Source organism: Pelodiscus sinensis, chromosome 1 (genome assembly GCF_049634645.1).
Source record: "Pelodiscus sinensis isolate JC-2024 chromosome 1, ASM4963464v1, whole genome shotgun sequence".
Taxonomy (NCBI): domain Eukaryota; kingdom Metazoa; phylum Chordata; order Testudines; family Trionychidae; genus Pelodiscus; species Pelodiscus sinensis.
The window spans coordinates 5,064,881-5,080,145 of record NC_134711.1 but is presented as its reverse complement, the minus strand read 5'-3'; the positions used below and the strand labels follow the sequence as shown (position 1 = coordinate 5,080,145).

The window sequence follows — 15,265 nt, the reverse complement described above, 5'->3', positions numbered from 1 at the left end:
ACATAAATCTCTACTTCCATCCAGAAAGCATTTCAGATCTTCGGTGCTGGGCTTCTTCAAGTATCTACTTGCATAGGCAGTAAATCATTGTCAGTCATTCAGGTGCATATTTAAAAAAAAATGTACTCCCCAAACTCTGTGACCCTACCAGAGCATCTCCAGGCAGTGCGAGTGTCTCCGCATTTTCCTTCCCTCCCGCCATTTCCCCCACTCTCAGGAGTTTACAGACAATCACTTATTCTTGAAGGCGGGAGGGAAGCCAATGTCTGGCGAGAACTATTCCACAACGCCACAACTGCACAGTAACCAGGGAGATGGAAAACCATCAGGGTGAGTTCATTCCAATAAAATCCAAACACAGAACGTGGCAAAAAACCAAAAGCACCAGCCCCCCCGAAACGGGAGCTCACATACAGTCTAGCTGCTAAACAAAGGGTGATCCACGTACACACGCAATGTTACATTCACCATTGCACTTCCCGAGCTATTGTTCGGCTAGCACCAGCGAACCCAAACGACAGAAGCCACATCGGCTGCTAGTCTACACTGGCCCCATCCGGAGTGGGGCCCAGGGCTGAATTCGACACCAGGTCTCAGCCCCATACTCTTTGATCTAACAAGCTTTACTGCTGCTTTAACACTGAATTCTACTCGTGCGGCGCACGCTCCCTGCTCCGAGTCTGTAAATCGCTTTTTCCCCGTGATGAAGACCGAGGTGGAAAGGCCTTTCCTGGGGTACGTCTAGACCAGCTCGTGAGCGGAAGCAGCATTTAAACGGAGTTGTTTGTGGGAGGGAAGGCTAGACCTCTTAGTGAACAGCCAGGTTGATTCTCCCCCTGCCTAAGAAAATACTTTGAAAGCCAGGTGCCATTTGGGGCACGCCGAAGACAGTTCATTCTGCTCCACAACGATACGGCTCTGAACTAGATGCCAACGCCATTCTGCTATGGACGGCGTCACAGCCATAGGGAAGAACGAACTTCTACGGCAGTGGATCCCTTGCACTCAAACACTGATTGTAACACAGGGGGGTTGGCTCGTGTGCTGGCTGACAAACTGCAGGTGCAGTCAACGGAACCAGCCTTGTCAAAGCGAAGGGCGTCAGAAACAATGGAGTGTGAAAAGGAGAGCCGGTCGGGCGCGGCCTTTGCACTCAGAACGTACTGACGGCTCTCTGTGATAAGCAGACACTTGAAATCGCAAAGGAAGGAAGCTGCGCGCTGGTTTAGGCAGCTGCTCAGAGCCAAGACAGCTGAAAACAGGGAGGTAACCAGGCTGCTGGGTGCCCAGCTAGCGAGAGAAGAGTTACCGGACGTGGGAACACAAGTTTTCCCACGAGGAAGCAACTATCACCTAGAGGGACACCACTGAAGGTCATTATGGGGGCTAATTCAGTCCTCGTTCTCCGCTGACAGAGCCAACGGCTGACTATCAAGTCTTACTCCACTCAGATGCGCGGCTAGCGGCAAGAGGGTGGTAATACTACTCTAATGCGGAACGTCGTGGCTTGCACTCCGATCCGCGTAGGTCTAACGTTCGCCCCCAAACAGCACCCCAGGTTTCTTTCTTTCCTCCTTGCTCCTACAAAGGAGAACAAAGAACCTTGCCACCATGCCTTGTACATGCGCCACGCCCTGCGCAAGCCCATTCCTAACACTGCTGTTGCCAGGTCGACTTGTCCGTGCACTTGCAGGCCAACGCTAGGCCGCGCACAGCCCACACTCACAGCGTAACATGGGTGGGGGGACATGGGACTGTTCACAACTACAGTTGGGGGAGGGATAGCTCAGGGGTTGAGCAATAGCCTGCTAAACCCAGGGTTGACAGCTCAATCCTTGAGGCCATTTGGGGCAAATCTGTCAGGGACGGTGCTCGGTCCCGCTGGGAGCGCAGCGGACTGGACTCCCTGACCTCTCAAGGTCCCTTCCGGCTCTATGAGCTAGGTAGATCTCCATCTATTGTAAGGGTTGGCTGCTGGATCTTGCATTGACGCTTAGCCTGACGCTCAGCAGAAGCCACCTCTGTGGCCAACATTGCAGGATCCGCCACAGCAGAGGGGGGACCGTAGGGAACGCGCCATGTTAGATTGGTGCAGGATTCTGGGGACACTGAACCACGGGAATGCGGGGGAGCACTATGATTTAACGGGGCGCCTCGCTCCGTGAAGTGGTTCTCCTCTGCAAAGGGGATCCAAGAGGCCGTGTCCGGTAACGCAAAGCAAGCTTCTACCTTAGCTCTGCAGAGGCAACAGACTCCAGCTCGCTCCCTCTTGGCTACTGCCTGGTGCGCCAGTACAATAGTCTAACTTCTAATTAGTCCCATCTTCACAAACCCTTTCGGCTTGGCTAGGAGGCACCGCGGCTCTAAATCAGCCTGCAGAACCTGCTGGGCTCTTTGGCTCATGGCTATGCTAGAAATTAGGAGTGGGGAAAAAACCCTGCCTGCGAACTGCACAGTGGACAATGGAGTCCTCCGGTGCCGTTTGCCACCTGTGCTTGCAAATGTGACCATGAAGAGAAACTGAGTCAAGAGAAATTGAGTCAAGCCCTAGACGAAGCAGAAGGCCGGGACTAGCGTTACAGATGGGTTAAAAGTCCTTCCTAGCTCAGTGACTCTCAGGCGCGCTTCTGGGCTTGCTAAAGAGCCCATCACACGATATCACAAATGGAGTCTCCCCGCGGGCTCGGTGCCGGCGCAGAATGCACCATTCCTAGCCCCGTGCAGCGAGCCGAGAACGGTGGAGATTTCCCAGCGGGATCGGGAGACATTGGAAGAGCGGGCAGCGCTGGTTTTGAATGCCCCGTTGCTAGGCAGTGAGCCCAGAGGCCGGGCTTCAGCATCCACGCTTCGTCACGGAGCATGACGACGGCGCGCTGGGCCGTAGCAACACCAGGCAGGTGTGGGCTCAAGCGCACCCTGGCTCTGCGCTCCGCCACTAGCAAAACCGTGAGACCGGTAAGGAACGGCAGCCAGGGGGTTCAATCAGACCGACTTCTGTGGCGGGCAGGGAGGGCGGGCCAGGAACACCACAGGCAGGGGCTAGCAGCTAACAGACACACGTCTCCTTTACAGTATTACAAATTTTAAAAGGGCCATTTTCAAGCTAACGGGGCTGCCATTTCTAAACCCCTCCCCCGCTTCCCGGGGGGGCTACAAGCTCCCCAGCAGCTCGGCCCTGCCAGCAGCTCGTCTGTATTATAGAACCAACCCCTCGGCGTTTCGTCCCGTAAAACCATCCAAAAGGTCCTAGCGGAGGCAGCCTGTCACTCCTCCTTGGCCTCCTTCCTCCGCCCGGCCCCCAGGCTGCTCCACACTTCGGCGTACAGGAGGGTGCCCACGAAGACGAAGAAGGTGCCGAGCCAGTGCCAGGCAGTGAAGGGGTTGCGGAAGTACAGGATGGAGAAGATGAGGCTGACGAACTTGCGCAGCGTCACCACCAGGGTGACGGTGAGGGAGGGGCACTCCGTGGTGAGGGTGAAGACGCCCCGAATGCACACGTATCTGAGGGGCGAGTTCAGGGGCAGCGAGCAGGGGGAGGACAGGCCGGTGGCCGGCCGCCGGGAAACACGGGGCCCGGGGGCAGATTCAGCGCTCGGGAAACCCAGGGGGAGGGCGGCAGGTTGAGCCACATCAGTGGAGCTCAGCGCGGCTTCCTGAGCCGCCAAACCTGCCGTGCAGTCCTGAGACCCTGGCACCCAGCTCTGCCAACGCCCCTCGGGCCTGACCCACAACCCCTCCTCCGCGTGGTCCTGCGGGCACAGCTCTTCCCGCCCCTCCGCCCTGCCCCTTCTCTTCCAGCCCTTCTCCCCCCACAGCTCCACCCTGCCCCTCCGCTCTGCCCCTTCTCTTCCAGCCCTTCTCCCCCCACAGCTCCACCCTGCCCCTCCGCCCTGCCCCTTCTCTTCCAGCCCTGCTCCCCCCACAGCTCCACCCTGCCCCCTCCGCTCTGCCCCTTCTCTTCCAGCCCTGCTCCCCCCACAGCTCCACCCTGCCCCCTCCGCTCTGCCCCTTCTCTTCCAGCCCTGCTCCCCCCACAGCTCCACCCTGCCCCCTCCGCTCTGCCCCTTCTCTTCCAGCCCTGCTCCCCCCACAGCTCCACCCTGCCCCCTCCGCTCTGCCCCTTCTCTTCCAGCCCTGCTCCCCCCACAGCTCCACCCTGCCCCCTCCGCTCTGCCCCTTCTCTTCCAGCCCTGCTCCCCCCACAGCTCCACCCTGCCCCCTCCGCTCTGCCCCTTCTCTTCCAGCCCTGCTCCCCCCACAGCTCTTCCCGCCCCTCCGCTCTGCCCCTTCTCTTCCAGCCCTGCTCCCCCCCCACAGCTCCACCCTGCCCCTTCTCTTCCAGCCCTGCTCCCCCCACAGCTCCACCCTGCCCCCTCCGCTCTGCCCCTTCTCTTCCAGCCCTGCTCCCCCCACAGCTCCACCCAACAGACAGGGCTAGCTGTTGTGTCCGGCTTAACCCCCCTGCCAATACTCGGCTTCAGCTGCTGACGGAGGCCTCAGCCCTGAGCTCAGGGAGGTCCGAGCATGCACGGCGGGATTTACACGACTAATCTTCAGGCCCCGTTTCCCCAGCACACTGGCATCCCCGCCACCCGGGCCCTGCCACCCACGCGTGAGAAGGATACTGCGTGACGACGTTCATGATGAGGTAGAACCACATGACGGGCAAGGTCAGCCCGATCCCCGGGACTTGGAACGGCTCTGTGAGGAGAGAGGAAAGGAGAAAGGTCCACGGCTGGTCTCAGCCCTGCCTCGAGCCGCACGCCACAGCGACTCGCCCCCTTCTCGGTGGTCTCCGCGGGGACGCTCCCCCGACGGCGTCTCCCTCAGAGAGCCCGGCAGAGGGAGCTTGCCCTGTGGCTGCCTGTGCGAGGGAGACGTACGCCACAGCCCTGGAGGCCACCGGCTCTGGAAAGGCCCCGGATCTGACCCAGAGCGGTAACCTGTTCGGGCTGGACAGAGATCTCACGGGGAGGTGGCCTCTCTCACCATGGAGTCTGCTGCCATAGGCACCCACTTATTCAGCTGCTGGGGGTGCTCGACTCTGGCTCCGCCCCAGGCTCCGCCCCCACTCCACCGCTTCCTCGCCTAGCTCCTCCCCCTTGCTCCCCAGCACCTCCCGGGATGCTGTGGAACAGAGGTGCTGGATTGGAGCTGGTGGGCAGGAGATCCTGGTGGGGAAGGGGGAGGCACTGACCCTCCTATTTTTCCCCCTTGTAGGTGTTCCAGCCCTAGGAGACGGCACTTCGGTCTACCACTGTCTGTGCATTCCACACCCCGGCTGGGCAAAGCCGCCGGAGCCGTGCGTTCCTGAACTCTCAGCCCGTATCAATCCGAATTGCGGCTTGCCCAGGCTTCTGAGCGCTTAGCGGGGCGGGAAGGAAACGTCACGCAGGCTGCCCTGGGCTGGCCATCCCCGACTGGAGACGCTTGCCTCAAAAAGCTGCCTGAAGACGGTTCTGGTGTTCTCGCCCAGCACGTCCACTCAGATGCACTCACCGCCGCTTCACTGGTTCCCGTTTCAGAGCTACGCCAACCAGAGAATCTGGCCCGTCCCTTCCCGCTGTGCTCACCCCCCGCCCCGTGCCGAGGTTTCCCGTGTGCGACTGCAGTCAGGAAGAATTTTCCGAATGGGGAGGAAGAACAGCCCCGCTTCCCCTCAAGTATCAACATTTTTATTTTAAAATGGCTGTTACTGACTAGGGAAGAGGAACTGGACACTACAGGGGAGCCTGTTAACAAAACAAGCACTGGGATGGGTTCCCTAGGGAGATGATGGAATCTCCATCCCTAGAGGTGTTTTAAGTCCCGGCTTGACCAAGCTCTGGCTGGGACGATTGAGTTGGGGTTGGTCTTGCTTAGGGCAGGGGGCTGGACTTGCTGACTCCTGGGGTCTCTTCTAGCCCTGGGATTCTATGAAAAGGTTCTGGCTGTCAGAAAACACTGGGGTTCTGTGATGAGAGGTGGGGTTTATTTAATAATTCACCAGTGTTTGAGGTTTCACTTGTGCGGGTAACTTTACGCACACCAACGTACCCACTGATTTAGACAGGACCACTGCTAAGAGTTAAACACGGATGTATTAGCAGGGCTGGGAACTTAGACAACGAGTTTCTATTTCCTTTGCTGGGTTAAAGCATTCTCTAGAGCCATTCACTGTCATTGCTTAGATCCATCTGAGCAGCGACTTGCCCAAAGAAAACTCACCAGACTGGCTGAAGAGAACAGCATGGGCGTAGATGTCCGGGGCGAGGAGGAGGAAGCCAGGGAGAGGCAGAGCGTGCTGTAGCAAGAGAGAGAAAGTCAACGCAGCAGTTTAAAACGGCACCCTGCGGAGACGTCACATCAGTGCATTTCAACCACTCAAAGGAAAAATGCATTAGCGTTAATGGTGGCCCTTGTATAAGCTGAATCATAGACTCAGAGCTGGAAGAGATCTCAGAAGGTCATCAAGTCCAGCCCCCTGCTCTAGGCAGGACCAATCCCAACTAAATCAACCCGGCCAGGGCTTTGTCAAGCCGAGACTTAAACACCAGCTCATGTACAGCTGATCCATCCCTCCTATCCCGCGACAAAACCCACCAGTCACACTCGGCAGGATGACATGCATCCCTTGACCCAGCCTTCCTGTTCTAAAGGGCAAACATCTGAGGGAGAGGTTTGGGGACAGTGTTTGGTCCCTGTAGGCCTCATTTCCCCTACCCCCTGCAGTACAGCAAATCTGGCATCATAGCTGGGATGTAAAAGGCTACCCAGTTAGGGTTACTTGATGCTTATCTGATTAACTGGTGAGAGAGGCAGCAGCCTCTCCCACTGTGGCAGGCTGTCTGGCCCCCAGTTAACCGATTAAAATTATATCGTTTAACGCAGCGAGGAACCTAAGGCCGAGGGGCCGGATTCGGCCCCAGGTTTGCCAGGATCCGGCCCCCAGGACGTAGGGCTGCCCCTGCCCCCCACCATTGGAAGAACCCACAAAGGTGCTCCAGTCCCTGCTGTCCCCGCTGCAGCACTGGGGCACACAAAATCTACCTCCCTGCCCCCCCACGTCCTGCGCTCTGGTGTGCGAAGGGAACGTGGGGAGTATCTTTCTCCTACTCAGTCGGGGGCTACATCAGTTAGGTTTTTTTTGCTTTCCACTTGTGAGCGGCCCCTGACTGACTTTTCTGTGGGACAGCGGCCCCCAACCCAAAAAAAGGTTCCCCACCCCAGCTTAACCAGGTAACTTCTTGAAGGGGTATTTACATCCCTGCATCACAGGACGTAGAGCTCGGAAGAGACCTATTATAAAATGTAGGATTATCCCCTACAACAGCAGTTCCCAACCTGTGGTCCGCGGACCCCTGGGGGTCCCCCGTCGATACTGTAGGGGATCCGCAGGGAGCCTCTCGCAGCCAGCACATCCTTCAACCCGGGAAGGAGCGCGGCTGAGGGACGTGAGGGGTCCATAACATTTTAAGAGATTGAAAAGGACACCGTATGCTCAAGGAGACTTGTGGCCACTGGACTATAAGACATTGTCTAGGGGTGACCCGCATGGCTCTGACCAAGCATCTAACGTTCTGCATTTTCTCTAAAACTGTTCCCACCCTGGTCAGTGTTTCTACCCCACAGAGCAGGCTGGAAAGCTGCATGACATGCAGCGCCGCAACTAGGTATGTTTTGCGTCCGGAGGCAAATTGGAATTCTGCGCCCCCTCTTCTTAGGGGAGCCTGTGTCACGCACTTCACTTTTCCAGCTTATTATTTTTACTTCTTGCATCTTGGCGGACGCCCCGCTTGCCCCACCCTTGTCACGGCCCTGACGACATGTTTATTCAGAAGCGGGTGGCCGGAGGTAAAGCCAAGAGCCACTTACATTGTAGAACAGCGCCTCCTTGGAATGCTTCCCAAACTGCTTGTAGAGGGTCTCTTGGAAGATCCCCATTCTGGCCGACATAAGGAGGGCGAAGGTCAGGGCTGCGATACCTGTAACACAAAAGCAGCCTTACTGTCCGGCCCCAGGACTTCACAAACTGCCAGTCAATCAGCACTGGCAGATCTCCAGGCTTGGCTTGAAACACAAGAGAACGGGAAAGCCCAGGAGAGACTGGAGCGGCAGCCATGGGGCAGTTGACTATTTTACCCATGTGACTTGGGCGTTGGGTCTCCTTGCAAGTCAAGAGGAGGTAAGCACCTCAGGCCCATTTTCAAAAGTGATTCAGCGGCTTGTTATCCCCTCTCCCCCGGACTGATTTTGAAAATCGGAAGCTGGCCCCTGCAGGGTAAGCGCCCCACTTACAAAGAGACTAGGGACAATACGTGAGCAAGACACGAGGAGTCATTCTTCCGCTCTGCTCTGCACTAATTAGGCCTCAGCTGGAGTCTTGTGTCCAGTTCTCGGCACCACATTTTGAGAGAGAAGTGGAGAAACTGGAGAAAGTCCAGAGAAGAGCAACAAGAATGATTCAAGGTCTAGAAACCTTGACCTGTGAGGGAAAACTGGAAGAATTGGGCTTGTTTAGAGTAGAAAAGAGAAGACCGAGAGAGGACATGACGGCAGTTTCCTATTATCGAAAAGGGTGTTACAGGGAGAAAAATTGTTCTCCTGGCCTCCGAGGATAGAACAAGAAGCAATGGGCTTAAACTGCAGCAAGGGAGGTTGAGGTTGGACATTAGGAAACACTTCCTAACTGTCAGGGTGGTGAAACACTGGAATAAGTTGCCTAGGGAGGTTGTGGAATCCCCATTTCTGGAGATATTTCAGAGCAGATCGGACAGACACCGCTCAGGGACGGTCTAGATCATTGTTACCCAATTGGTGCTCCCCGGAACCCCGAGGTTCCGTGAAGCGAAAGTAAGGGTTCCGCGAAAACGAGGCACTCCCCCTCCCCCTCACAAAGGCTACGTCTATACTGCTTCCTTCTTGCGCAAAAGCCTATGCAAATGAAGCTCATCTTAGCATATTGCTGTGCTTTATTTGCATAATTAATATGGGGCCGTTATTGCACAAGAGGCTTTTGCGCAAAAACCCCCTTGCGTAAGAGCCATTCTTCCTGAAAAAATGAGGAAGAGGCTTTTGCACAAAAACGGCCCCTAATTAATTATGCAAATGATGCCTGGCAATATGCTAATCCATGCTTCATTTGCACAAGAAGGGAGCCGTATAGATGAAACTAAATTTGCTTGACAAATTTTACCCTGGCAACCCTAGGGGTTCCTTGAAATTCTTTTAAGCTGAAAAGGGTTCCGTGGCCAAATAAAATTGGGAAACGCTGGTCTAGACGGTGCTTGGTCCTGCCGTGAGGCAGGGGACTGGACCTGATGACCTCTCGAGGTCCCTTCCAATTCTACTATTAACCGCAGCCCCTGAAAGCAGCCAGAAAGTGAAGACTGGCAACTCTTAAGAGCCGGTTTTCTAAGAGGCTTCGTGTTACATCACACCCACAGGTTACACCCATGCTCGCAGGTAACTGCTCCCTCTTGGCGCTGTTCATCACCCCGGTGCTGCAGACAAGAAGGTCCCTCCGCTGTAGGGAGGAATTGGGCCAATATTGTCAGCACGCATCTAGGGGCCGAATACAGCCCTGGTGTAAACCTGCTGACGTCCATGGAGCCACGTCCAGGACTGAGACCGTCCTTTGACCCCTAAGCAGTTCTTTTACTCCCCCGCCCCCGCTGATGGCTGTGGCATTTCTAGAAGCCAACAGTTCTTGGGTTGTTCTCCCACATCTCTCTCCTATGGGGCGTCAGCGCTACAGAGGGCGGCCCAGAGCCTCAGCAGCCCCCGTCTAACAGAGATCAGACTCCGCCCGTCTCGATTTCACATGAATCTCCCAAATTCACTTAGGAGCAACCCACCCCCATCCCCAACCCTCCCCTCACACGAGCACTTTAGATCCTATCTTTGACCAGCTGGTTGGAAGCAGCCTTTTGCCGTGGGATCGGCTCTGTCAACAGGGCGAGAGTGGGCACCGTGATGCTGCTTCAATCGACAGCGGGAACGCAACCGGTCCCTGGAGCCGGGCGTCACCCAGCTCTCTGCCCCGTGAGAGAAACTCCAGCCAACCTAACCGCCACGCCGATGAGTGTCACGCACTTACAGACCTAACAGCCACCACAGGAAGACGTGGAGTCCGTCCTCTTCGCCGGAGCTGGACTGAGAAGCCTGGGGAGGCGGGGAGAAGAGACGGCTCGTTACCACGGAGAGAGAGGGGCAGCTTCCAAGTGGCTCGCTCTGCTCCCCATAGCGGAGGGACTGCGCTCCAAAGCGAGGTAAATAGAGTATCGAGGGCACCTGCACGTCGTCCCTCTGGTTGAAGGCGGTACGCGGCAGACCCGGTGCAAACTGCTCGCACCCCCGCCTCAGCGGAACGGTTGGGTTATGAGGAGAGACAAAACCAGCATCCCTTTCAAAGTCACACGCGGGCCTGGGGCGGCGGGTAACGTAGGCAAGGAACGTCACTGCCTTCCCAAAACTGCCTACGCTGCCCAGCCGCCTGAAAGGGGCCAGGGCCACGCCGGAGCTCCTTGGGGGCCGGGGAAGGCTGGGGCCATCTCATGCAGCACCCTGGGGGCCGGGGAAGGGTTTCCAGCTGGGGTTGGGCAGGGCTTCACTGGGGGAGGTTGTCGAAGGGGCATGCTCTCGGGGAAAGGGGTGTGGCTCCAGGCAGAAGGGGCGGGGCCTTGGCTTGCCCTCCCCAGCTGGGCCTTTACCCGCTGCCCATGATGTGGGCTGAAGATACATCGCTTCCCCTCCCTTTATCCTAACCCTCGACTGACTCTGTGTTATGACAAAGCTGGTATTCGGGGTTATTTGTTGCATTTGGAAAATATAATCAGTTACCAATATTCACGATCAGTAACATGCTGTTCCAGCCCAAGTCTCGGACAGGAAAAGCGTCTCCAATTTGCAAACATTTCTGTCCTTTCCTTGGCGATTTTGTCATCTTAGCGGGACGGGGGTGAGAGAAGGAGAGCGCTAGGCAAAGCTCTCACGGTAGAGTCGCCTTCCTAAGCAAGAGGGGCCCGCTGCTCAGAGAGGGGGAGGTACTAGGACCCGCAGGCGTACAGCACCTTTTGCAGGATGGAAAACAGACTTATTCAGGACAGTGTCTACTGAAAATGATCCGGACGCGCATACGCCGATGCCCCACCCTGCGCTCTGTGGCACATGCCTTGCTCACAGCATTTGCTGTGCACTTATTAAAGTGAGCTCGGATTGTTGCGACTAGTCTAGTCTAGAAGTTCAGCTGTTTAATGCATCTGTGATGCCTTAATCTCCTGAAATCTGCATTTAAATCTGCCAGGATCCTGCAGAATCCTGCCCCATACACTGCACACTTGGTGTAAGCAGCCGTCGGTGAAAGAGCAAGAGAGCAGCTTACACCGACGGCACAGTCTGGGCTCCATAAGAGTCTTATAAGCTTCCCCCCCCCCCACAGTCGTTAGTAACAACAGGAGATTGGTCTCCGTGACCCAGGAGTCCTTTCTGATCCTGTATCCTTAAGTGTTTTCCCCCCATCCAGCTAGTTTAACCCCACACAGGCAGTGCCGTCCTGTTTCCTAGAAGAGGCTTGTGAAACGCAACATCTCTCAAAGCATTCCTGTCGCTACAAGTCTCTAGCAGGCTTGCACAATATTCAAGACCCTCATAACTAGGCCAAATTAAACCAGCTTTCAACCAAGAGACTAGACAGTTGCATCTCTCTAAGCCTGATCTCCATGGTCAGTTTCAATTTTCCAGCCTTACCTCTTCTGATGCTAAACCCAGAAGGAAAAACCTCAAAGAAAAAAAGTTACCCATTTGTGGGCATCCTCCCCAGCTCCAAACCACACTCTCTTCGCTCACAAAAAATTGCCACCCTGTTTATCCTCAAATTTACACCCCTCCTCCCCCAAAATCACACTTGGTTTCAGGCCAGACCTGGAATTTCTTGTCTGAAAAGTGACTGGATCTGGAAGCCCAGAGTGAAGTTTTAAGATTGCTTAGACTGGCAGTGGCGGTGTCTACACATTGGTAGCGCAAAAGCTAATCATTAAATACATTAACCCCCAATTCTTTTGTTTCCTTTGAGGCTGAAAGCAACTTGATGTTCAGCGTGCGTGCCCCTAAGGAAGGCAAAAACTAAGCAGCCTGCCATAAAAGGCACCGAGAACTAAAAGAAAAATGCAAAGGCCAGCAAAAATCAGGCGTCTTGGAGGGAAGGCGATCCCCAGGGAAGCAGACAAAAAACGGGCAGTGTACTTTCTTCCCGTCAGTCCAAAGCGACACGTGAAAAGCATTCCTTACCACTTGTTTGGCAGACATGAAAGTGCAGACAAAGATCCCCACTGACACCAGGGCGATGGATGTGTATTTGGACACGCTGTACCTGCAACAAGAGAAGAACAAGGAGACTTCAGCACCCTCCTCTGCCCTTTCCAACCTGGGAGCGCTCACCCCATGCGACACTGTAGATGCACTGGGGCCTGATTCTGCTCTGTTCCCCTGGTGCAAATCTGCAGCAACTACTGACTGGAAACTGGAACAGAAGGGAACCCAGGGAAAGCTCTTTCGGTTCCAGCCTCGCCATGCTCAGAGATGCAAGTGCTTCCTTTCCAAAGCCAACAGGTTCCTAGCCCCCGAGATCACCAAACAGGGAGCATTAGGATCATGTCATTCCAATTATTTTCTTGCTCGAGCCATTTACTCTTCATTCCCTGAAACCCACTCCCGGATGGGAAGGGGAGCAGAGGAGAGCTCTCGCTGCAGTACCCCGTCCTCACACAACCCATTCAGAGAATCCCAGAATCCCAGGGCTAGAAGAGACCTCAGGAGTCATGAAGCCAGGCCTCCTGCCCAAAGCAGGACCAATCCCAGCCAGGGCTTTGTCAAGCTGAGAGTTAAAAACCTCTAGGGATGGAGATTCCACCCCCTCCCTAGGGAACCCATCCCAGTGCTCCCCCACCCTCCTAGGGAAATAGCTTTTCCTAATATCCATCCTAGACCTCCCCCACTGCAACTTGAGACCATTGCTCCTTCTTCTGCCATCTGCCACCACTGAGAACAGCCTCTCTCCAGCCTCTTTGGAACCCCCCTTCAGGGAGTTGAAGGCTGCTGTCAAATCCCCCCTCACTCTTCACTTCTGCAGACTAAACAAACCCAAATCTCTCAGTCTCTCCTCATAGGTCATGCGCTCCAGGCCCCTAATCATTTTGGTCGCCCTCCTCTGGACCCTCTCCAATGCCTCCACATCCCTTCTATAGTGGGGGGCACAGAATTGGACACAATACTCCCGATGTGGCCTCACCAGAGCCGAATAAAGGGGAATAATCACGTCTCTGGATCTGCTGGCAATGCTCCTCCTAATGCAACCTAATATGCCATTAGCCTTTTTGGCTACAAGGGCGCCTTGTTGACTCATATCCAGCTTCTCATCCACCAGAATCCCCAGGGCCTTTTCTGCCGAACTGCTGCTTAGCCAGTCGCTCCCCAGCCTGTAACAATGTTTGGGATTCTTCCCTCTCAAGGGAAGGACTCTGCATTTGCCCTTGTGGAACGTCCTCAGATTTATTTTGGCCCAATCGTCCAATTTGCCTAGGTCACTCTGGACCCTACCCCTGCCCTCCAACATATCTACCTCTCCCTCGAGCTTAGAGTCATCCGCGAATGTGCTGAGGATGCAGTTCCTGCATGCTCCAAGCCCTGGCTCGCCAGTGCTAACGGCATCAGCATCTCGCTTAGGTGTCAATTTATCCTTTAGACAAACCAGCCACGGGAGGGGGGCAAAGCCCCACCTGCTCCTCCAGCAGCGAAACCAAAAGCTGCTTGTCCAACATTGAAGCAGAGACCCCACACGGAGGGTTGGTGGTTGCAACAGGAGCAACGGGGCTACTGCTGTGTGACAAAGCGCTCTGTTCCCCTCTCCCCGGCTGCTTCTAGTCACGCTGATTCTTCAGCGGACAGGCAGGAACCCGGGGCCAACTCTCCTTCACTACCTCCCTGCCAATAAGGGGCGATTTAGGGCTTCGTCGCCTGATGCTCACCGCAGACTGAGCTCCTCGGAAGGAGGGTGGCGCAGAAATGCAAGGCTATGACCCTAAAATGCTCCCTAGTCAGCCTCGGTTTGCCTGAGCTGGAACCCCAATCCCAGCTGTGACACTGACTCTCTTCCTGGCATCTGGCATGTCACTTAACTCCAATGACTCGGTTTCCCCATCTATGAGAGGAGGGCATTTACTCTGGGGAGGGGGGATGGTAGATCAGGCCTAAAGCACTTTGCAGATAAAAAGTTTTGCACGTGAGCCAACTGTTGCTGGACTCTGTACGAGGTTTACCAGACTCAGTCATTGTGCTGATGAATCAGGGTGCCAGAATTTACCTTTTTTTCAAAATGATGATACCTAGAACCATGCTGGCTATTAGAGAGCCCTGGGGAGGGGGAGAGAGAAAAGCAAAACAAGGTCAGTGTGGCAGGCACCCGCCCAGAAATAGAAACACACTCAACAAGAAAACCCGTGTGCTCTGAACAGCTAAGTACAGGCCACTCATAGCCATAACAGGATGGAGAGAGACTGAAACCAGAGAGGGACTGATTCTCTTTAGACCCAGAGAAGAAAACCAAGAAGTAACAGGGCTTGCAGGGACATCTTTAGCTCTCTCTATTTGGGGTCGGGAAGGAATTTTCCTCCAGGGTAGATTGGCAGAGGCCCTGGAGGTTTTTTGCCTTCCTCTGTAGCATGGGGCACGGCTCACTTGCTGGAGGATTCTCTGCATCTTGGGGTCTTTAAACCATCATTTGAGGACTTCAATATCTGAGATATAGGTGAGAGGATTATTACAGGAGGGGGTGGGTGAGATTCTGTGGCCTGCACTGTGCAGGGGGGTCAGACTAGATGATCATAACAGTCCCTTTTGACCTTAAAGTTTATGAGTCCGCATATTTAGGCTAAAACAGTTACCAGGGGAAGATCGGGAAGAGAACGTGCATTTCTGGCATCAACGGCATGAGAAAGTCCCCTACTTTGGGATGGCTCAGGAAGGATAATGTTCAGGTGAGAGGACATGGAGGTTATCCAGTTCTATGCCAGACTGATTCAGACAATCTGCCCCCCCCCCCTTTTTTTTTTAAACAGTCAAATTTTAAGATCCACCAAGCCACTGGGCAGATCTATTGCTTCTCACGGAAGGTTACTCTACTGCAGGAGTGGGCAATAATTTTTGCAGGGGGGCCACTTAATGAATTTTGGTATACTGTCACAGGTGGGCTACACCCCCTGGAAGGGGGAGGGGCCTGGGGAGGAAGGGG

At 55.1% G+C, this 15,265-nt stretch overlaps 1 protein-coding gene across 1 annotated transcript in view; it reads right to left on the bottom strand.

Moving 5' to 3' along the window:
• Window positions 1-288: 288 nt before the first annotated feature.
• The window catches only part of SLC35B4 (solute carrier family 35 member B4), a 29,267-nt gene continuing 14,290 nt past the window's right edge, over window positions 289-15,265 (bottom strand). Inside the window, exons 4-10 of the mRNA XM_075925616.1 lie at window positions 14,339-14,388; window positions 12,268-12,349; window positions 10,083-10,143; window positions 7,855-7,964; window positions 6,208-6,283; window positions 4,626-4,701; window positions 289-3,501 (exon numbers count right to left, since the gene is read on the bottom strand). Of these exons, the coding sequence (XP_075781731.1) occupies window positions 3,264-3,501; window positions 4,626-4,701; window positions 6,208-6,283; window positions 7,855-7,964; window positions 10,083-10,143; window positions 12,268-12,349; window positions 14,339-14,388 (693 nt within the window). The 3' untranslated portion in view covers window positions 289-3,263. The remainder of the gene's footprint in view (window positions 3,502-4,625; window positions 4,702-6,207; window positions 6,284-7,854; window positions 7,965-10,082; window positions 10,144-12,267; window positions 12,350-14,338; window positions 14,389-15,265) is intronic.